Source organism: Pongo pygmaeus, chromosome 18 (assembly GCF_028885625.2).
Source record: "Pongo pygmaeus isolate AG05252 chromosome 18, NHGRI_mPonPyg2-v2.0_pri, whole genome shotgun sequence".
Lineage (NCBI taxonomy): Eukaryota > Metazoa > Chordata > Mammalia > Primates > Hominidae > Pongo > Pongo pygmaeus.
Window position 1 is genome coordinate 78,271,019 of NC_072391.2, and position 24,226 is coordinate 78,295,244.

A 24,226-nucleotide genomic window follows, 5' to 3' on the forward strand; every position below is an offset into this window, starting at 1 on the left:
AACCCACGGAATATTGTTCCTATGAGAACTTCCTTAGGAATCTGCTGGAAAATGAGGCTCAGACAACCAAAATGACTAGGGAGATATTAACACAAAACTAGCGGTGAGCATTAAGTATGTCTTTATTGTTTATATAATGAAGATTAAAAGGACAGTGTAGTAAGCAACGACAGATAGGTATTTAAATAACTTACCTGACCATTGGGAGGGATGAAGAAACTTCAGAGCCACATTGCAATTAAGAAGCTGCCTAGCAAAAAAGAGAAAACTGCAGCTACAGTTGCAGGCTCTATAACCCCACCATTTCTGCTCTGATCCATATCAGAAAATGGATGCTTCATGGACCGTCTCTCTCTCAATTTAAGTCAATTCCAAATCCAAATCTCACTGATTAATGGACATTAATTCCTATCTGGAATCCTAACTGTAAAGGAATTGGAGAAAATGCAGTATTTAGCTTTTGAGTTTCACAAATATGGGAAGGCACACTAGAAGGAGGTGGAGTCGAGGTTTAGCAAGTCTATCTACAACTACCAAAAGGAACTTCCTTAGGGAGGAAGAGACATCTTCCAAAAACCTACTGCAAATTTGCTACTTGTCAGTGAAATATAAGGATTTAACATCAGTAACAAGAGAAGTCTGATGTATCTATTAAACATTATACTGAATGTTCTAAGTACAATAAAATAAGGAAGTATAAACATTGGAAAGAAACAAATGATTCAATACTGTTACTATTCAAAAGTGACCTGTCTACACAGAAAAATATAAAATAATCTATAGGACCCAGAATTATTCAGAAAGTTTGGCAAGCCTTCTGAATGTAAGATAAATATACAGAAATCAATTATACTCCAATATATCAGTAACAGGAAATTAGAATAAATTGGATGCAGGGGCTCATGCCTATAATCCCAGCTTTATAAAAAATTTTTAAGATATTAGAATAAGTAATTTTAAAAATACCCCTTAGAAACAAATCTAGCAAAAGATGTACAAGATCACTATTTTAAAAATCATAAAATTTTCCAGCCTGGACATGGTGAAACCCTGTCTCTACCAAAAAATACAAAAATGAGCAGAGCATGGTGGCACATGCCTGTAGTCCCAGCCACGAAGGAGGCTGAGGCACGAGAATTGCTTGAAGCCAGGAGGTGGAAGTTGCAGCGAGCCGAGATCACACCACTGCACTCCAACCTGGGTGACAGGGTGAGACTCTGTCTCAAAAACAACAACAACAACAACAACAACAAAAATACAAATCATAAAATCTTAAAAACATTTGGGGTGTAATTTAGCAACTCTAGTAAGTTTGAAAATGCATACCTTACAGCCCAATAATTAAAATCCTAGGTTTATACCTAAAAACACTCTCCCAGATTGCAGAGGAAGGTAAGTAAGAACTTTCATTGAAGTTTACAATAGCAAAGACTGGATATCTAAGTGACCATCTATGGAGAAACACATAAACCACGGTATAGTCCTACAATGAAATGCTATATAGCAGGCAAAACAAACAAGAGCCTCCTTTATCGATATAGTATTTTTTTTTAAAAAAAAAAGGTAAGCTACCAAAGGCTACACACATCATGACGCCTCCTAAGTAAAATGACTAAACATGCAAAATAAAATATGGCTATGGATACTGACATACATACATATATAAATAAGTATGAAATCATGCATGGGAATGAAATATATCAAAGTCAGGGTAGTAGTTACCACCAATAAAGAAATAAGTGGAACGGGCTTGGGGTGACAAACACAGGAGGGTTTACCCACTTTTGTATTATTATTTTTTTAAACCTGTATTTTTTAAAAGTATGACTTAGCAGCTATGTGCGTGTTCATATTAGTCTGTACAGTTTTCTGTAAACTTGAAACATTCTGTCATAAAAAAGAATAGCACTAATACCACAAAAAAGGTCCTTTACAGGATGTGGGCAATCTTCCTTTTCGCTCATTTCAGATGTGGTATACACTCAGCCAGTTTTTTCTCTAAGTGAGAGAAACTCAGCCACCGGTCTCTGCTCTCTCCTCCCTACTGTCAGCCTTGTTCTCCATCTCCTGTCCTCCCATGTGACCAGCTGCCGCTGAGATCAGACTAGAGCTTAGAGGATGGAAACGGCCCCACAGGCCTCTAGCCCAGGCCACCTGCTCCATCTGATACCAGAGGCAGGAGACCGGTAACAATAAAGCATCCCTTTGCTTTCCCTTCACCACTTTCTGCTATATACTTATCTCCTTCAGTGACCTCTCTAGGGGAAGCAGGGATGTCTATGGATTAAGGTAGATTCTGGCATAGCTGGTTCCCTGAATATGATATCATTTAAGGGGCACAAATTTCAATATCAGGGTATAGTGAAAGGAGCAACTCCCTTGGGACAGTGAGGGTTTTTTTTGTTTTTTGTTTTGTTTTGTTTTTGTTTTTTTCTAAGAACAGAATGATTTGTATGTCCACCAGGCAGATCAATGGCATAATTTGGTTCTGCCCAAGCCCTTTCTATAGAAAACTAATTGTGCTTTGAGCTAAAAACTCCATGGAGATTAATCTGATTTTAAACTTCATTTATAAAAGGTCAGAAACAGCTCAACTTTCTATCCTCACTCTTAAGTAAAATTGTGTACTGCTTCCTAAAATAAACCATTAATTCACTGTCACCAGAGCATCAAGGTTCGTAACATTCTGCAAACCTAGATTTCTCAGGAAAACCTTGGCCTAGGTTCTTCAGCTTCCAAGAGATGGTCTCTTATGACCCAAAGGTTTACTTATCGTCTGCAAGTCCACAGTAAGTAAATCTCTTCCTTCACTTAGTATCCTGCACAGACCCTACAATGCCTTCCTGATGCCCTTAGCGGGAAAGCCAGACTCCCTAAGAGGACACAGATGGTCCTTCATGATGTGAACCGTCACTAGAACCACATCCATCTTATTCCATGGTATCACCTGCACCCAGCACAATGCCAGAAGCTTCATAAAGGCAAGAAGACATGGAACCTCTGCACCTCCCAACCCCACTCTCCCTCCAGCTTCTTCGGCTTCCACTGCATATGGGAATTTAAAATATTTGGAAATCCTCAGGAAGAAGTGCGCTTGCTCTAGACAGGAGAAACAGATTTCACTCTGATCTACAGTAGGCTAGGGAAAGTCAGCAAAGCTGATGAGATGTAAAGCATGGAATAAGATGCAGCCACCCCTGGGACTGGCTTCCTCTATGGAAAGGCAGGTAGTACAGGGAGCCAGAGAATGGGGCCGGCTGGGGATGAGTTCTAGAGGCCTGGCCCTTCCTTCTGCCTCATATTAAGCCCCTCACCCCTTGACCCCCTACCCCATCAGCTGGGGCCCCACTCAAATGGTATCACCCCTAGTGATTTGGTGCCTTCTACCAAAGTACAGAGGAAGTGTTTCCAATACCCCAATTTGGGTGCACTTGAGAGAAAAACAATATTGAGGGGGCCCTTACTTTGTGCCAGATAATCTATCACATACATCTCAATCAATCCTCACAGTAACTCTATGTGACAGGTACTGTCACTGGGTTGAACTGGTTTAACCATAACTATTCACCGAATAACCAGAAAGATCTTTATAAAATATAAATGAAATCATAACCACTCCCTAAAACCTAATGGTTTTCCATTACACTCCAAATAACATGCAAGTTCCCTGAGGTGGTATCCAAGGCCTGTGTGTTCTGGCCCTGCCCACCTGTGTCCTCAGCTCATGCCACCCTCCCCCTTGCTCACTGTGCTCCAGCTCACTAGCATTTTATTTGTCAAACTCCCTTCCTAGAGGGAGCTAGAAAGGTAGATCATTGCCATAGCCTTCAGTGTGGCTGATGTGTGGTAGAATAAAGATCCCTTTATTCTCCAGGGATCAGCAACAGCTGGAACACAGAGAGTAAGACCTAAAAACAGTAGGTGGTTTAAATATCCCATAAAAATGTACTCATATATTACTTATAAAATTTTTAAAAATGAATTTCCAAAGTTTCATCCTGCTCTTATGGTCAACTACTGACATTGGCCTACAGGGCCTTAGCTGGCATCTGCATGCTGACATCTCCCAATTCTGTTCTAATCCAGGCGACTCTAACGAGCTGCAGACCTAAATACCCAGCAGCAACCCGGAAGCCATCTCCCCCTGGATCTTCCACACACACTTCACCTCCCCAGTACTCCCTCCCATGCAGGTACAAACTGAATGCCTGAGACATCCTAGACACTTCCTTAAACCCTACACCTAGTCAGTCATGCTGACTCCATGCTTGAATCGTCACTCCTCTTGATCCCCAAAGCCACATCTTTCATCCAGGCCCTCATTTCTCACTCAAGTTAGGACAAAAACCTAATTGGTCTCCCTGGGCGTAATCTTCCTTCCCCTCCAATTTATCCCCCAAACTAAAACCAAAAAAATCTTACTAAAATACAAATTGAAATATATCAGCCTTCCAACTAACTCCTCTCCCCAAATCCCTATCACCATATTAAAACCTGCAACTGGTCATCATAGCACTGAAAAAAAATTCCAACAGATTTCAAAGCTGTCTGTGATCTTCCTCCACTCTAAGCTCCCATATTCTAGTCATGCTAAATGCCTTAAAGTGAGCCTCAGAATGTATCCCATTTTCACTCATTTGTCAAAGATCATCTTTGCTAAATAGCTTTCTTGGAATAGCTCCTTCTTCATGAAGACTGAACATGAATGTCCTCTGTCTTCTATGACACCTACCTAATCATGGCACTTTGATGATTACAGGTAACTAAAAGTCAACTTATCAGTTTACTGCAAGATTCTGAAGGCAAAATGTCTCATTTCTGTATTTCTACTGCTTGACACTAGGGGGACTGAATAAATATTCATACACTTTGTCTTGGAAGGTACTTCAGAATTAATTCTGGTTCTTTCCCCATTCTTTCACTGAATGTCTGTTATGCTCTGTAATCGATGTACTGAGTGAAAGTCCAGCTTCTTGAATACCTCCTGTGATGGGGAAATCACTTATTAAAAACCGACACCAACAATGCCTCATGCTGGACATTATACACAGAACTCCACTAGAAGGAGCTCACAGCTGAGTCTGTTCCCTGACACCTGACAAGAAGATCAAGCCCCTGCTGTGACTGCAGCTGGAAGCTGCTGACTTCCAGATTGTCACAGGTCTCAGAAACACTTGGCAGAAGGAACACTGGTGAGATGACTGCTAGAATTGGGCACGGGAAGAACGGTCCTATACTCAGCAGAGAGGAGACACACTGGCCTAAGGTTAATGTCTAGGAGTTAACTGGCACCTTGAGTGGGCACATTCAACCAAATGGGAAAGCAAAGTCTGCTAAGACTCAATTCCTAACCAGATGCAATTTTATCAATGTTAAGTGTAAATATCTAATCTTTTAGTCTGGGCAGAGTGGCTCACGCTTGTAATCCCAACACTTTGGGAGGCTGAAGTGGGTGGATCACCTAAGCTCAGGAATTTGAGATCAGCCTGGCCAACATGGCGAAACTCTGTCTCTACCAAAAATACAAAAATCAGCCAGGCATGGTAGCCTGCGCCTGTAGCCCCAGCTACTAGAGAGGCTGACGCAGGAGAATCACTTGAACCCGGGAGGTGGAGGTTACAGTGAGCTGAGATCGCACCACCGCACTCCAGCCTGGGCGGCAAAGTAACACTGTGTCTCAAAAAAAAAAATTTTTAATCATTTAGAAAATCACTCTTTAAAAACAATAAAGTTGGAACATTTTCAAATAGTTAACACTGCTGGGATTTCCCCAGAACTCTTCAACATCATGTTGTCAAAAAGAAAAAGCCTAATGGCAACATTTTGCTCTAATGCCAGAAGAATCTAAGAGAAAGGATAAAAAAATTATTTAAATGAATTATTTTATTGAGGGAGATAAGTTACTCAGATATTAACTGGTTATAGGCAAAGGGAATAAACATGGTGAAGTCAGGTTTGCTGGTAAAGGGGAGACGGTACTAAACGCCCTGCCCAACAAATACTCAGAATCCAGGGTTTTCATATTTCTCCACGGTTCAATCTCTCACAGGTCACTTTCCATTCAAAGGATTATGGAAACCAAATAAGACAGGATTCTTTCAGGTATCAACCCAGAGTCTTTAGGTCTTCTCTCAGCCAAGGCATCGAGTGAAAATACAATTTATTTTTCGGATTCCTCTGGAGGATTAAAAAGTTTCTTTCGCATTGCAATGCCATGCTCCCTGCTCTTGGTCCTGTTTTCTATGTACTGAAAAATAAAAGAAGGGGGGAAGAAAAGAAACAGCAGATTATGTCACTATTTATAGCAGTTTACTATTTAGAAATATTTGCAAAATATAAATGTTCTTTGAGATTAACAGGGGTTAAATTTTTTAAACATGTTCTTACTGACAAAATTCTTATCTTTTATTTAACCAAATCTGAAATTGGAAAGTTACCTTAGAGAATATCTCATATCTAGCAAAATTTCATTCAATACAGTACAGCATCTACATGCTAACAGGTGCACAAATGTTTGCTCAATCAATTTCCTCCCAAAATATGAATTAAATAAGTACTGAAGATGGGCAAATTCTGTCCATGTTCTCCAGGGGCTCACAGTCTAACTAGTCCTCTAACTTCTGCTGAGTACCTCTAGTGGAGAGGCTCACTTCCTTGAGAGCCTGTCTAACTGTTGGACAATTCTAGTCATTCCAAAGTTTTTCATTTTAAACCAAAAGTGCTTCCCTGTAAACTCCTTGAGAGGTAGCCTGTCTAACTGTTGGACAATTCTACTTATTCCAAAATTTTTCATTTTAAACCAAAAGTGCTTCCTTGTAATCTACCACCTTTTATTTCTTCTTGTCTGCTATAATTTTCAAACATTTAATTACAGATAACCCACTTCCTACCTTTTGCGCTGAACATTGCTAGTTTCTACAACTGCTGCACAGAACATAGCCTCCATCTTTTAATATCTAACCTATAAAATGACTTTTATTTCATAAAGCACTTTAACATTAATGCCCCTTACCCAAAAAAAAAATCACAACCAAAACTGAATACAGTGCTCCAGTCACAATGACAGACATAGACTACAGTGGGCCTAGATCTTATGACCAACTCACATTGTATTTTTTTAGACATTATCAAGAGTAACTAGCTCTTAGCAACCATATTATCCTATTGACTCATATGGAAATACACAGCTCAACTTCCCAAGGTTTCTTCATCACCAACAGTTAACAAACCTGATACTCCTCAAATCCTATGTTTCTTAACCAGCTACATATAAACACAGTTTTCACCTCAAGAGGTTTTCAGCCTAGTATTCTGATCTGGCCAGCAGGTTATAAATAACAGGAGACACAAAGCCTGGCACTTAGATTTTCTTAAATAGTTAACCTACATTTAAAGCAGAGGAACTTAAAAGTGTTTTCATATGGATGTATGTACATGCTTATAATATATACACCAATCCAACACACTTTTAAAGGTGAATGAGTGTCTTTTCCCCTGGGCAGAAGGGGAAAAGGGTAAAAGTAAATTCAAACAGAAAAAACTGAAAACATGTGAACAGTTAAACATCAGAATCTTTTAGGAGCCACAGATCTGGAGAGTGAGGCCACAGAAATTAAAGATTACTGATACCGAGCTCATCAGGGACAAACCCCACCACCCAAGAGAGAGTAATGAGGGGACTCATGACTTTGAGTTACTTCACTCTTCTGGGCCAGTAACTTCAAATATAAGGAGGTGGGCTAGATACTCTTTAAGAAGTTTTCTAAGTCAAAAGTTTTGACTGAAGAATTATAACATATCTTCTGGAATGGTAGTTTTCAAACTTTTTATTCCTTCCTTGTCAAAAGGCTACTTCAGGCCGGGTGCGGTAACTCATGCCTGTAATCCCAGCACTTTGGGAGGCCGAGGCGGGCAGATCGCCTGAGGTCAGGAGTTACTGACCAGCCTGGCCAACATGGTGAAATCTCGTCTCTACTAAAAATACAAAAATTAGCTGGGCATGGTGGCATGCACCTGTAATTCCAGCTATTCAGGAGGCTGAGGCAGGAGAATCACTTGAATCCAGGAGGAGGAGGTTGCAGTGAGCCGAGATCGCACCACTGCACTCCAGCCTGGGCGACAAGAGTGAGACTTCGTCTCAAAAAAAAAAAAAAAAAGGCTACTTCAAATTACACATGAAGCACCAGGTCCTTTCAAAGTCATTCATTTTATCTATCACACATTAAATTTACTCATAAAATTGTTGGGGGAAAAAATCAAAAAACGCTATTCTAGAACAAGGAAAGATACCTGCTCTGAGAAAAAGCTTTCATATCTACCTTTAATCACGTCTTCTGGATTGCCCCCAGCAATCAGGTTGAGAAGGGTCTTAAGGGAAACTCTTCAGAAGATAATACTTTGTAGCAGGCTAATAAAATAAGTTACAGAGCAAATTAAAATATAGTCTACATTAAAATATGTTAAGACATCTTCCAAAGGAAGTCAAGATGGTCCCTGAATAAAAGGGGAGAAAAGGATGAAGATGAAGTTACTCACAAAACTCCATCAAACAATACAGACAGAATGAGAGAAAGGCCAATTAACTCCAAACCAAACAAAACAATTAAGAGAGACAAAAGAGAATGCCACAAAAGTACTATTAGTGTTTCTTTTCAAGAAGAAGAACAAAAGGCCAGGTGCAGTGGCTCACACCTGTAATCCAAAACTTTGGGAGGCCAAGATGGGAGAACTCCTTGAGCCCACAAGTCTGAGACCATCCTGGGCAACACAGCAAGACTCCATCTCTCTAAAAAAAGGAAAAAAAAAGAATAAAAGGAGTGACACAGCAGAGTCCTAACAAGAAATGGCCATACCCTTTTTCTACTTAAAAGCTTCATGGAGGCCGGGCACAGTGGCTCACGCCTGTAATCCCAGCACTTTGGGAGGCCGAGGCGGGTGGATCACAAGCTCAGAAGATTAAGACCATCCTAGCTAACACGGTGAAGCCCCGTCTCTACTAAAAATACAAAAAATTAGCCGGGCGTGGTGGTAGGCACCTGTAGTCCTAGTTACTCGGGAGGCTGAGGCAGGAGAATGGCGTGAACCCGAGAGGAGGAGTTTGCAGTGGGCTGAGATCGCGCCACTGCACTCCAGCCTGAGCGACAGAGTGAGACTCTGGGTAAAAAAAAAAAAAAAAAAAAAGCTTCATGGAATGAAGTAATCAGATGACACATGAAGCAAACAGTAGCAGGAAAGCATTTGAAGCAAGCATTAAGAGTAGAGAAGAAATACGTGAGTGCAGACTCAGAGGTTAGTGATGGGCAAGCAGACAGAAAAACATCTACAAATTAGAGAATAAAGTAACATACAACTACACAAAGGACTTAGAAAAGAAGTCAAAGAGAAAACATGAGATGTATAGGAAAACAAACTCAGACAAAATAAGAAGAATATCTCCAACGGTCTACCAAAAAGTCACTAACAGATCTCAGGCCAGCTGAGAAGACAATTTCATATGAAGATTGAATTGACAAAGCAGTGGCAAAATTTCTGAACTACAGGGGAAAAAAATTTAAAAACATGAAAAAAACCTATGCTATACAGCTGAAAGTATGTAAAAAACAAATAGCCATACTGAATAAAATAATATGAGCTATATTTTTCCATAAGTTATTTATTTATTTATTTATTTATTTATTTATTTAGAGACAAAGTCTCTCACTCTGTCACCCAGGCTAGAATACAGTAATGTGATCTGGGCTCACCGCAACCTCCGTCTCCCGGGCTCAAGTTATTCTCCTGCCTCAGCCTCCCGAGTAGCTGGAACTACAGGCGCCCACCACCATGCCTGGCTAATTTTTTTGTACTTTCAGTACAGCCAGGTTTCACCATGTTGGCTAGCTGGTCTCAAACTCCTGACCTCAGGTGATCTGCCTGTCATGGCCTCCCAGAATGTTGGGATTATAGGCATGGGCCACCACACCCGGCCAGTATTATTTTTTAGAGATAGGGTCTCACTCTGTCACCCAGGCTGAAGCACTGTGGCGACCTAGATAGCTCACTGAAGCCATGAACTCCTGGGCTCAACCGATCCTCCCTGCTCAGCCTCCCAAGTAGCTGGGACCACAGATGTGTGCCACCACACTTGGTTAAATTTTAAGAGATTTCTTAGAGACAGGGTCTCACTATATTGCCCAAGTTGGCCTCAAACTTTTCACCTCAAAGGATCCTCCTGCCTCAGCCTCCCGAATAGCTGGGATTACAGATGCCAGCTCACAAGTTTACTATTAAAGAAACATCATGAAAACCTAGGTGTAGTTTTCATGTAAACTGGCTTTTTCATATAAAGGACAAATATTTTTAATAAATCTGTTTAAAAACACTAATAAGGCTGGGAATGGTAACTCATGTCTATAGTCCCAGCACTTTGGGAGGCCAAGGTGGGAGGACTGCTTGAGGTTAGCAGTTTGAGACCAGCCTGGCCAAAACAGCGAGACTCTCATCTCTACAAAAAAATGTGTAAAACCTTAACCAGGCATGGTGGTACACACCTGTAGTCCTAGCTACTCAGGAGGCTGAGGTGGGAGGATCACTTGAGCTTGAGGCTTCAGTGAGCTATGATCACCCTACAGGGTGGCATGCACCTGTGGTCCTAGCTACTCAGGAGGCTGAGGTGGGAGGATCACTTGAGTTTGAGGCTTCCGTGAGTTACGATCACCCTACTGCACTCCAGCTTAGGTGACAGAGCGAGACCCTGTCTCAAAAGAAAAAAGAAAAAAAGAAACAAACTATTACTCTTCATTGAGTACTCCAAAAAGTTCTTCAAACAGTAAAGGTGAATGTCACACTTTAAAGGGAATCCAGGAAGGGAAAAACAGCCTAAGCAGAAAACAAAATCAAAAGAAAGATGCTGGACAACTTCAAATATTATATTTAAATCTTTCAATCTGAGGCAAAAAAAAAAAAAGTTCAAAAATAACAAAAATGATATCTGAAAGGCAAAATTTTAGCCATCATATATTTTAAAAAGTTCTGGATACAAAAAATCTGATGTACAAAACAGAAATTGAATCAAATTTCTTTTCAAAGGTTTAAAATGCACTCTGCTTATTTGGCAGTGCCTGGAAAAAGACAATGAACTGTGCACTGTGGCTATTTGCCCAAGTCCAAGTCGTGCCCTAAAATCAAGTTCAGGAGATGACAGTGTTCCAAAACAAGTCAAATTAGATCCCTATGGCTTACACAAAGCATAACTACAAAGAAATTCAAAATGTTAAAGCTGAAAAGAGCCTAATTCTAGCCTCCTCAATTTATATATAGAAATTGAGGCCCAGAGAGTTTTAGTTACCTGCCAATCAGCTAATAGGTAACTGATATAAGTCTTTCTGCCGGCCAGAGATACAACTTCCTAAACCATTAAATTCATCCAGATAACCTACAGTAATCATCATAAGGAAGCTGTTTTCCTCATTTGTGTTCATGGCCAAAAAGCTATGTTCTAAAACTGTCCCCAGAAAAGCTTTCATTTCTTCCCTTAAACAGAGGAAGTTCATACATGAAAGTCAATTTTCTCTGTTACACTAAAATTTGGGAAAAATTCAATAATGGCAGTAATATACAATATTCCAAAATGTTCTGTTTTATTGTTCAACCATATCCAACCTTTGACACTTTTCTTACCTCATTCTTCAGGCATTTTCTCAACTCCCGATCGAAATCATTACAATAACCAAAAAATTTCAGAATGTTGTGCTAAAAGGAAGAAAAGGAGTAAAATATTTCATCCCATAATATGCCAAGGTTTGGGGCACATAAAATTTAAATACTGCTACAGAAATGAGTTTATAGTGTCACTTTGTTAATAAACAAGTAATAGTTAAATCACATGTATAAAACACAGTTGGCCCTTGAACAACATGGATTTGAACTGCGAGTCCACTTATACCTGGATTTTCTTTCAATAAATATATTGAAAACATTTTTGAACATTTGTAACAATTAAAAAAACTCACAGATGAACCACCATAGCCTAGAAATATCAAAAAAAATTTAAGAAAAAGATACGGCATAAATGTATAAAACATGTAAATACTGGCCGGGCACGGTAGCTCACACCTGTAAATCCCAGCACTTTGGGAGGCCAAGACGGTGGGTGGATCACGAGGTCAGGCATCAAGATCAGCCTGGCCAAAATGGTGAAACCCCGTCTCTACTAAAAGTACACAAAAAATTAGCCGGGTGTGGTGGTGGGCACCTGTAATCCCAGCTACTTAGGAGGCTGAGGCAGGAGAACTGCTTAAACCCGGGAGGCAGAGGATGTAGTGAGCCGAGATCGCGCCCCTGCACTCCAGCCTGGGCAACGGAGTAAAACTCCGTCTCAGGAAAAAAAAAAAATGTGAATACTAGCCTATTTTGTCATTTACTACCATAAAACACATACAAATTTTAAAAAGATAAAATTTATCAAAACTAACACACACACAGAACATAAATAGCACCATTCAAAATTGAGAGAATTGTAAGCAAACATAAAGATATATCAAATCACAACTACGTAAAATTAACTGCGGTATATACTGTACTGCCGTAATAATTCTGAAGTCACCTCCTATTGCTATTACAGTGGGCTCAAGCATTACAATTATCCACTTAAAACACCCTGTGATACCAATAACATACACAGTAAGCAAGTCATGTTTACTGCAATAACCATAAACCTTGAATAACACCATGGGACCCATATGAAGTGCCACTAGTAATGCTGGAAGTGCTCCCAAGAAGCAGAGAAAAGTAATGACATTACAGGAAAAAGTTGAACTACTTGAAATGTACTGTAGGTTGAGGTCTGCAGCTGTGGTTACCTACCATTTCAGACTGACATACATCATCTTGTAAACAGATGATGTAAACTTACAATATCAATAAATACAATACCATACTATAAATGTATTTTCTCTTCCTTATTTTTTCTCTAGCCTACTTTATTGTATGAATACAATATATAATACATATAACATACAAAACGTGTTAATCAACTATTTATGCTATCAGTAAGGCTTTCAGACAACAGGAAACTCTCAGTCAAGTTTTCGGGGAGTCAAAAAGTAATAAGTGGACTTTCCACTGCATGGGGGTCAGTGCACCGAACTTCCAAGCTGTTCAAGGATCAACTGTATACAAATGAACAAATTATCCTGGTTCTTCTTACAAAGAAGGAATAAATGTTCTGCAAGTAGAAACAAAGATTTAAAGACTTTTTCTTAATGAAAGGGAAGCCCACTTACTAACTCACCAAAACCTCACAAAGACAGTATAAAAGTTTTATCATGACCTAACTCCCTTTTCTTAAAGGAAATGTTAAAATCACAGCACAATCCATTCTCTATTATAGGGAGTGGTGTCAAGCTGCAGTGTGGCCACACTGCCACGGGCAGAGTAACTTCACTACCAAACACTGTCCTGTAAAAGAGTTATCTAATAAATGCTTAGTGCCATAGCCCTTTTCTCATTTGCCCCCATTCAAAATGTCACCAAAATACATCAAATAAGTAACACAGCTGCGCACGGTGGCTCACGCCTATAATCTCAGCACTTTGGGAGGCCAAGGTGGGCGGATCACCTCAGGTCGGGAGCTTGAGATGAGCCTGACCAACATGGAGAAACCCCATCTCTGCTAAAAATACAAAATTAGCCAGGCATGGTGGCACATGCCTGTAATCCCAACTACTCTGGAGGCTGAGGCAGGAGAACTGCTTGAACCTGGGAGGTGGAGGTTGCGGTGAGCTGAGATCGCGCCACTGCACTCCAGCCTGGGCAACAAGAGTGAAACACCATCTCAAAAAAAAAAAAAGAAAAGAGGAAAAAAAACCACTATCATTACATGCCCTATAAAGGTCATATAAATAAGCCACTAATTTACTAATTTACAATATAAGGAAATCTGCCTGAAGTTCAGTCTGATTTTAAAAATAAAATCTCCTAGTTGTTTCTAGTCCTATGAGTATTATCATGGCAAAAAGTATGAGTGCTCTAAATCAGGTTAAGCTGAAGCCTGAAGTTAAGAACCTGAATTTCAGTAGGAACATAATTAGTGTGTTTGCACTTCACGATTTTCAAGGGTGGGTCAGATAGCATGGTGATCTGTTTTATAATGACAGGTCATAAATGCTGAACTTGGTAGTTGTAATAATAAGCACATCTTTTCCTTTTCGTTCTAATTAAGGCTTTCATGGAAACCAGACAACACATAATTAATAAGCTATGCCTCATGCTATTTCTTTTTTTCCTGCTTCACCACCATTTTAAACGCATGTTACAAGTCCACACTGAATAAGTGGTCAGTTTTTCCAGAAAGCATTTAACATAGACTAAACTCTCCTATTTGTTACCTAATGACCTTTCCAGAATAAATTCATTAATTTAAAAAACTTTTTGTACTTAATTTTTATTTTACTTTTTTCTTTCCTCTATCATTCCCAAAGAATAAATATTTCCTGTGTATTTTCCTATACTACTACTTCCTTGACAACAAATAAACATAACAATGCATTTTCATGTCTTCAAGTCAAGTAGACTTTTCAAATATAAGGCAGTATTACATAGCTGACATTTATTCATATCATTCCATATATGTACATCTTAATTCAAAAATCCATAACAAAAACTAATTTATATGCTTCCTTTTACCTCAACATTAACTAAGGTAAAATGAGAATTATACTCTTGTGATGTCACATGAAAAATATTAGACCCAAATGCCCCAGAGAAATTGGTAGAAGAAACGCCCACAGGCTACAATTTGCTTATACTTACATGGACTAAGTCTCTAGTGCCTGATGTCAATTTCTTGTGAACCAAATCAACCGAGTAATTGAATGAATAAGTGAATCAACAGATATCTGCGAATCTTTTACATAAAGGACAATGTCCCAGGTACCAGGGACACAGAAGTGAGCAAGGTGGATCTGGGTCCTACTCTCACAGTACATAGTCACAGGGAAAGAGGCAAATAAGAAGTAATTGCCATAAAGCAGTGGTACTCAAAGGGCAGTCCAGAGACACCGAGGGGTTCCTGAGACCTTTTAAGGAATGTACAAGGTCAAAACTATCTTCTCAATAATACAAAAACATTTGTTTTGTTCGTTTTCATCCTCTCACAAAGGTATAGCAGAGTTTTCCCGGGGCTACATGAAGTCTAACATCACAACAGACTGAATGTGGAGGCAGACATGAGAATTCAGGTATATTTTATTAATTCAGACATTAAAAAAATGAAAAGCAATGCAATTCTTTTCGCTTATTTCTGGTTTGAAAAATAAGATTTTCGTGAAAAATAACCATGCTAACATGTCATCTTAACATGTAAAATTATAATTTATCATTGTTACTTTAAAATAAATTTTTAATTTCTCAGCCTTCATTTCTAATCCAATAAATACTGTAGATATCACCCACATAAACAATAGCTCCCTAGAATCCTAAATAATGATAAAAGAGTGCAAAAGAGTCCTGAGACCAAAAAGCATGAGAACTGCCACGAAGTAGAAAAGCTATTACGTAATGATGCTACTCAAATAGAGTGACTGCACCAGGAGAATCTAGGCCAGGAAAGGGAAAAGGAAACGACCAACTAAGCTGAAGAAAACCTGAAGATGATAAAACCTGGTTTAGCAAACAGTAAGTGGAGCCAGGAGGAATGCACTAAGCTCAGCAAAGGAAAAATCAAGGCTTGTAAGACAGAAATATCATTCTCCCATATACCTGCAAAAAAAAAAAAACAAAACAAAAAACCACAGGAATGAGGGGGAAGGAGCTGTGCGAGAGTGGCGAAGACTAACAGCTACTCAAGGATGAGTTTCATTAAGGACTTGAAACACAAGGCAAGACATTTATAATGCATTGTATAGGCAAAAGGATCTATTAAAAAGGTGACAACGAGCCAGGCGTGGTGGCTCATGCCTGTAATTCCAGCACTTTGGGAGGCCCAGGCAGGCGGATCACCTGAGGTCAGGAGTTTGAGGCCAGCCTGGGCTAACATGGTGAAACCCCATCTCTACTAAAAATACAAAAATTAGCCGGGCATAATGGCTGGTGCCTGTAATCCCAGCTACTCGTGAGGCTGAGGCAGAAGAATCGCTCGAACCAGGGAGACCGAGGTTGTAGTGAGCCGAGATCGCGCCACTACACTCCAGCCTGGGAGACAGAGCGAAACTCTGCCTCAAAACTAAATAAATAAATAAATAAAATGCAGATTCCTAACAGCTGCAGTGAGCTGAGATTGCGCCACTGCACTCCAGCCTGGGCGACAGAGTGAGACTCCGTCTCAAAAAAAAAAGGTAACAATGATTAAACTTATTTTTGAAAGATCACTCTAAATCCAGGGTGGAAAACTGATTTAAACAAAAAAGAAAACACAACCGCCAGGAGACCAGATAGAAGTCCTTTACAGGTGGCCCCAATAAAAGCGTTGGCACGGACTATGGCAGTGGCACTGGCAAAGGAGAACAATGGTTCAAGAGAGATTCGGCAGCGAACAAACAGCACCTGGTTAAGGACTCACAGGAAGAGGTGAGGCAGATGGAGGAATTAAAGATGACACTGACTTTCAGCTAAGAATGACAGTGGAAGTTTTAAAAAGAGATAAGATAAATTTGTATCCGGACATGTTGAGTTTATTGGTGGAACAGTTAAGTCCACTATCTAGCTGAGATAAACAGACCTGGAACTCAGAGGAAATCTGAGCCAAAGATACAGATTTGAGAGTTACTGAAACCAGGAAAGTGAATGATTTTTTGCAGGAAGGTGTAGCCTAGGGTATCCTGAAGAGTGGCCAAAAAAACTTAAGGAAAACCAGGGAAGAGAAAGTTATGGTAGAAGCCTGTGGAAGAGTGTTTTGAGAGGGAATCAAATGCTGCTGGGAGAAAAGTGAGGTAACTACTGAAAACATCCACCAAATTTGGCAGTAGTGCAGTCATTAGTGATCTTGATAGTTTTGGGACCCTAGTGAGGGTAGAAGCCAACCTGAAAGAAGAAAGCAGTATTCTTTCAATAGTTAGCTCTGAAAGGGACGCTAACACAAGATACCAGAAGGCTGGGATTATGGGAAGGAATCTTATGTATTTATTTTCTCACAATGGAAAAAATGTGGGCATTTCAAAATGCTAATAAGAGAAAAAGGGAAAATACAAAAATTTTTAAATGGTGGAAAAACCCAGTACTTAATGAGTTTATCTCTGGATGGTTGAACAAAAGGTAATTTTTGTTTGCTTTATACTTTCCTACCTTTTTTATACTATCTAAAATGATATGTATTATTTACATATTACTTTTATAAATCAGAAAAAATACGTAAGGATTTCCAAGTAGCTTTGAGGAAATCAGTTGTTCTAAATTCTGTATTTTACCTTCAGATGGAAAGAATATCTCAGTCTTGCTGACAAATGTAGGCAAAATAGGCCAGTAGATCAGAAGCCACCCACAGACACCTGAAAGCTGTGGAAATAACATTTGTCTGCAAAGATCACAGCAGAACTATAAAAGCACGGAAAGAATGATAAAAGCACGGCAAGGTAGGCTATTTGGAGATAAAACACTCCTGCACTTCAAGCAGGTTGGAGAGCACCGCAGCATTCCAGCACAGACAGGAAGACTAATCAACAAAAAAGACTAAAACAGAATTACACAAACTCAGGGCTAGAAGACATCTTAGGTAATATAATTCACTCAATTAATTAATTAAATAACCAGGATCAGGCCAGGCACAGTGGCTCATGCCTGTAATCCCAGCACTTTGGTAGGCCAAGGTAGGAGGACAGCTTGAGGCCAGGAGTTTGAGACCAGCCTGGGCAACACAGGAAAGCCTGTCTCTACCAGGAAAAAAAAAAAAAAAATTGAATTAGCCAGGCATGATGGCACACACCTGTCGTCCCATCTGCTCAGGAGGATGAGGCAGAAGGATCACTTGAGCCCAGGAGTTCAAGGCTGCTGTGAACTTTGATTGTGCCACCGCACTCGAGCCTGGGTGACAGAGTGAGACATCCTCCCCATAAACTTTTAATTAACTTTATCCCCCCAGATCTAAACCTACAGAATTATGGTTGTTTTAAGTCACTAGGTGGTGGTGGTGTTGCTGTTGAGAGACATGGTCTCGCTCCATTGCCCAGGCTGAAGTGCCAGAGTGACATCATAGCTCACTATACACTCAAACTCCTGGGCTCAATTTAACACGTAAAAAGTGCAAGTCTTCAGAAAGATCAGTTAAGTAAAATATTTCTTGATGACAGCAGATGTCTTTAAAAACATTTGTCAATTTCAAACTTGAAGAAAAGTTGCAAGAACAGTACAAAGAATTTCCAAATAGTAACATTTCACCACATTTGCTTTATCCTTCTAGCTCTTACATACACACCCGAGCTTTTCTTCTGAACCGATTAAGTTGCAGATATGATGCATGTTTCCTAAAAAAACAAGGACTTAAATTTAAGTCCCCATACGATTACCAAAATTAGAAAATTAACATTAACACTAGTATCTAATTTATAGACCTTATTCAAATTTCACCAATTTGCCTAATAATATCATTCATGCAAAAGGCAAAAAAAGTTGGGTGGGTTTTTTTTCCTGGTCCAGATTGCCATTGCATTTAGTTGTCATGTCTTTTTAGTCTTTTTTTTTTTTTTTCCAACTCTTACACTATTTTTCTTATCTTTAATCTTTATTTGAAACAGCTTGCCTCTTTTTTCTTTCATTACCTTAACATTTTAAAGAGTACAGGCCAGTTATTTTGCAAAATGCTCCCCCATTTGGGTTTGTCTGGTGTTTCTTCACAACTTGATTCAGGTCATGACTTTTTGGCAGGAATACCCTAGAAGTGATGTTGTGTCTTCAGTGTATCACATCAAGAGGCACATGGCAATTTGTCCTATTATTGATGTTAACTTTTATTACCTAGGTAAGAAGCTACCTGCCAAGTTTCTATACTGTATTCATTTTTCCTCTGTAATTATTATGGGGACACACTTTGAGACCATTTAACTATCTAATTATTTCCTCAAACTTTTCACCCACTAGTATGAGGATCTATTAATGATTACTGACTAAATCAATTACTACTACAATGGTTAACAAACAGTGATTTTCTAATTCTAGCACTCCTCTTATATTTAAGTTGGCATTCTACTGTAAGGGAAACTTTCCCTTCTCATCCATTTATATATTTATATGAGTTTGGACTCATGGATCCTTATTCAATTGATTATATTATTTTCATTACTTTGATGCTCTGTCCCATTTTTGGCCAGTGGGAATCCCTTCAAGCTGGCCCCTGTCCTTTTAACAGCCCCTATCATTCTTTGATAAATGTCATACTTTCTGGTACAAGATGTTGCAGGTTCTTCTTGTTCTTTCCCAGCCCTAGCCCTACAATCAGTCATTTCTCCAAGGATCGCTGTTTCTGTTTACTGAAGAATGGTATTTAAAAACAAAATCTGGGCGTCACGTATGCTCATTGCTACAGGAAAACATATATTGAATATATACATTAAATAAACATAGACACACATATCTATCTATTCTACATCTTATATATATTGAAAACCATGAGTTCACACTGATACCTCTAATTCCAATCCAACATCACAGGATACATCCTAGTCTTTCCACTTCCATATTTATGACAGTAAGAAACCTGTCTCTTATTATCTACAATATGTTTACTTATTTGCTAAGTCTTGGAATACACAGAATACACAGAAGCCAGTTTCAGAGCTGCCAATCCACGCCACTGCAAAATCCAAACTACTAACAACAGCTCTACTTTGTCTTTAGCCTACGTTCAAATTACTTGGGTTAGTTCATTTTTTTCTTTAGTGTAATTAGATGACTCATTTCAAGTAAGTTTGTTTGGTTTTGCTTGTATTCCATTTTTGAGTTTTCTTCCCAACTCTGCTCATCCTTTTTTTCATCCCCCTTTTTTTCTGAGTATATGAAACATTAACAAAGTTCAAACAGCATGAATTATACAAAATACATATTTTTTTTTTTGTTTTTTGAGACATAGTCTCACTCCGTCACCCAGGCTAGCGTGCAGTGACACAGTCTCAGCTCACTGCAACCTCCGTCTCCCAGGTTCAAGTGATTCTCCTGCCTCAGCCTCCTGAGTAGCTGGGATTACAGGGGTCCGCCACCACGCCCAGCTAATTTTTTATTTTTGGTAGAGATGAGGTTTTGTGATGTTGGCCAGGCTGGTCTCAAATTCCTGGACTCAAGTGATCTGCCCACCATGGCCTCCCAAAGTGCTGGGATTACAGGCATGAGCCACTGCCACTGGCCAAAAGATTTTGTAAAAGTGTCACTCCTCCACTCTCTCTACTTTGCTCCTACCCACCTCTCAGACGGTAATTAATCTCATTAGCTTCCGGTTATCTTGTTTCTTTTTGCACAAATGAGGATATATAAATGTTTTCCTATCTTCTCCTCCTTTTTTATACAAACGCTAGGATACTATAAATACTGTTTTGTCCTTTGATGTCTTCACGAAATATATCCTGTAAGTCATTACATGTTGGTTCAAAGCAATTTTTTTTTCTTCTTTTCAGAGGCAGGGTCTTACTCTGTCACCCAGGCTGGAGTGCAATGGCACAATCATGACTTACTGCAGCCTTGACCTCCTAGGCTCAAGTGATCCTCCCACCTCAACCTCAGCCTCCTGAGGAGCTGGGACTACAGGCATGTGTCATCTAGTGACATAATTTTTTTAAATTTTTTGTAGAAACAGGTGTCTCACTATGTTGCCCACGTAAGTCTTGAACTCCTGGGCTCAAGCAATCCTCCCACCTCAGACTCCCAAAGTGCTGGGATTACAGGACTGAGCCACCAAGCCTGGCTTTTTTTTTTTTTTTTTTAAACAGCTGCACTGCCAACTGAAAGACTCTCAGTGGCCAAAGCTGGAACAATTTGGGCAACAAAACAAAGTATTATTGGATTATAACCCAAGGTATAAAGTAAATATACATGAGTCCATACTGACATAAGTAAATAAATGGGGGAGAACAGGCAACTCTGCAGAACAGAATTCCAGAAGATTATGTAGATACTCCACCACCTTGGAGGAACAGGGTAACTTCCCAGTCCTTACGTGTAGGCTGCACACAGTGACTTCCTTCCAAAGAGTTATGAAAAGGGAGGAAAAGAGTAACTTCAAAGCAGAGAAACCTAGCCACGTGCAATGGCTCACGTCTGTAATATCAGCCCTTTGGGAGGCTAAGGCAGACAGATTGCTTGAGCCCAGGAGTTCAAGACCAGCCTGGGCAACGTGGCAAAAACCCATCTCTACAAATATACAAATACAAAAAATTATTCGAGCATGGTGATGTGGCCTGTAGTCCCAGCCACTCAGGAGGTTGAGATGAGAGGATCACCTAGGCCCAGGAGGTTGAAGCTGCAGTGAGCCAAAATGACACTACTGCACTGCAGACTGGAAGACATAGTGGACCCTGTCTCCAAAAAAACAAAAGGTAGAGAAACCTAACACATATCTCAGCCAGGTGATCAATGTCAACATCAACAGTGATAAATTATGTTGTAGTATGCAGCCTTGATGAAAATGTACTTTACCTCTGTGGTCTTCTTCCAAAAACACATGATCCCAGTCCAACTATGAGGAAAACAAGACAAATTCAAACAGAGGAGCATTCTACCAAATACCTGACCATTATGCCTCAAACCTTTTCGGGTCATCAAAAACAAAGAAAATGTCACAGATAACAGGAGCCTAAAGAGTGACAAGAACTAAGTGTAATGTGTATCCTGGACAGAATCCTGTAACAGAGAAAAGACATTAGGTAAACACTAACCTGAAGCAATCTGACTAAGCATGGACTTTAAATATCGATCATGTATCAATATTGGTTTATTAACTGTAACAAACACCTTATCAATGTAAGATGTTAATAATAAGGGACACTAGATGTGAGGTATATGGGAACTCCCTGTACTGCATTCACAATTTGTCTGTAAATCTAAAACTGTTCTAAAAAAACAAAGTCTGTTTAAAAATAAAAATTACAAAACAGCTGTATAGTGCTCCATTGTGTGGATGTACCATAGGTCATTCAACTACTTTATGTTGGGAAAGTGAGTTCCCAACATTTTCCAAGTGCAAACAACACTGCTGTAAATAACTCTGTGCATACATTTTTTCATACCGTTAGAGTTATACTTTTAAGATAAATTCCTATAAGAGGGACTGATGGATTAAAAAGCAAATATACGGCACTTTTGCTACATGGCAGCAAATTCCTCTCTATAAAGATTATAACAATTTGCAGTCCCATCAGAAATGTATGAGAGTATACAGCCTTGCTAACAGAATGCGCTGTCACACTGTTTAATTTTGCCTCCCTGCAGATAAGGAATGGTATGTTCAGTATATTTAATTTGTATTTCTCTAATTATTGAGGTTGAACATCTTCTCATGTTTAAAGGCCATCTTTTCTTTTTTTTTTAAGTTGTCTCTCACGCTTTTGCTCATTTTTCTCTCTGATTTTTGGCCTCTAATTCCCCCTTTTTTTTTTTCCGTAAAGACAGGGTTTCACTTTGTCACACAGGCTGATGTGTTGTACTGCAGCCTCAAACAACTGGGTAAGTGATCCTACTGCCTCAACCTTCCAAGGAGCTAGGACTACAGGCATGTGTCATGCCCAGACACTTTTATTTTTATTTTTTGTAGAGACAGGATCTTGCTATGTTGCCCAAGCTGGTCTGGAACTTCAGGCCTCAAACGATCCTTTATCCATCTTTGATTTTATTGCCTCTGAAATTCAGGATCCTTACTTAGGCACACTTTCCCCACACCTAGGTTATATAAGAATTTATCCAGGTTTCTTAGTGTTTGTATCGTTTCATTTTTGACATTTAGATGTCTGCCCCATTAGTTGATTCATATGTATGGTATTCTAACTTTTTCCAAATAGCTATATAATTGTCCCCATGCTATTTACTTAAAAATCTATCTTCCAGACTTCTGCTTCTAGCCATGAAAGAATAAACTGAATATATAAAACAACTATTTTCAGATATCGAGACAACAGACTACAGGAGTGTGATACCTGAAAGAAAGAAACAAAACAAAGTGAAACCTACATTCACCTAGCTTTCTACCTACAGACAATTTCCAAACCACATAGCAGAGAACAGAACTCAAGAAGAGAACGGTGGTTTCACCGAGTGGAGGAGGCAAACATCAGAGGAGTCCGGGCAGGGTGGGGCAGCTGGAATTTGTGAGGAAGAGATAAGCAGCAAAAGAACTCCAGAAATCTACATGGAGCTGTCTTGAGTCACTGACAGTATTCACTACACATGTGTTGGGTGACTTTCACAATGCCACAAGCACTACGAAGAACAATTACAGCAGCTACAAGCTGAAAAACGCAGAGAGCTCACACAGGGCTGGGAGTCAATGGAGTCCTTATAAGCCAAAGTAGAGATCTCATTGAACACTCAAGTCAATCAGTAAAGAATCCTATTTTAGTAATTGGGCTAAACTAACTCTAGAGTAAAGGCTATGCCAGCTATGCCCTAAAAATATATAAAAACACGAACTGCCTGCTGATACAAAAGATAAAATCCAAGTCATCAACAATGTTCAGCCTCAAAAAACAAAAAACCAGTAAACATGTTTTTTGTAGAAAATGACAATCTGATTCTAAAATTAATATGGAAATGAAAGTACTTAGAATAGCCAAAACAACTTTGAAAAAGAACAAAATTGGAGGATTTATACTATATGACTGAGACTTACTACAAGGCAGTAATTAAGACAGCATGGTACTGGTGTTAAGAAGAGACATATAAATCAGTGAAACAGACTAGAGAGCCCACAAATAGACCCACTCACATATGGTCAATTGATTTTTGACAAAGGGACCATGGTAAATCAGCAGGGATAGAACAGTCTCTTCAACACATGGTGTTGAGACAACTGGCTACCCACAGGCAAAGAAAATCAACTTCAACTCACACCTCATACCATACACAAAAATTAACTTGAAATCTCAGATAAGAATATACAAATATCAAAAGAAAAAAATGAAATCAACTTGAAATGAATCATAGACCAATGTAAACCTAATACTACAGAACTAAAAGAAAACACAAGAGTATCTTTGTGACCACAGAATACACAAAGCTCCTTAAGACACAAAAAGCACAAACCATGAAAGGAAAAAAAAAGACTTCATCAAATGTACAA

General features: G+C 39.3%; 1 protein-coding gene across 10 annotated transcripts in view; it reads right to left on the reverse strand.

The window, feature by feature from the left end:
• Positions 1-5,865: 5,865 nt before the first annotated feature.
• Positions 5,866-24,226, reverse strand: part of CMC2 (C-X9-C motif containing 2) — a 60,727-nt gene continuing 42,366 nt past the window's right edge. For 4 of the 10 annotated variants that reach the window (XM_054452559.2, XM_063654126.1, XM_054452558.2 and 1 more), the window contains 2 exons: positions 11,659-11,730; positions 5,866-6,247 (listed from right to left, as the gene is read on the reverse strand). In XM_054452559.2, the coding sequence (XP_054308534.1) occupies positions 6,161-6,247; positions 11,659-11,730 (159 nt within the window). In that variant the 3' untranslated portion in view covers positions 5,866-6,160. Of the gene's footprint in view, positions 6,248-8,318; positions 8,408-8,691; positions 8,786-11,658; positions 11,731-24,226 lie in introns of all 10 variants that reach the window. The other 6 variants (XM_054452555.2, XM_063654124.1, XM_054452554.2 and 3 more) reach the window with 4 other exon arrangements.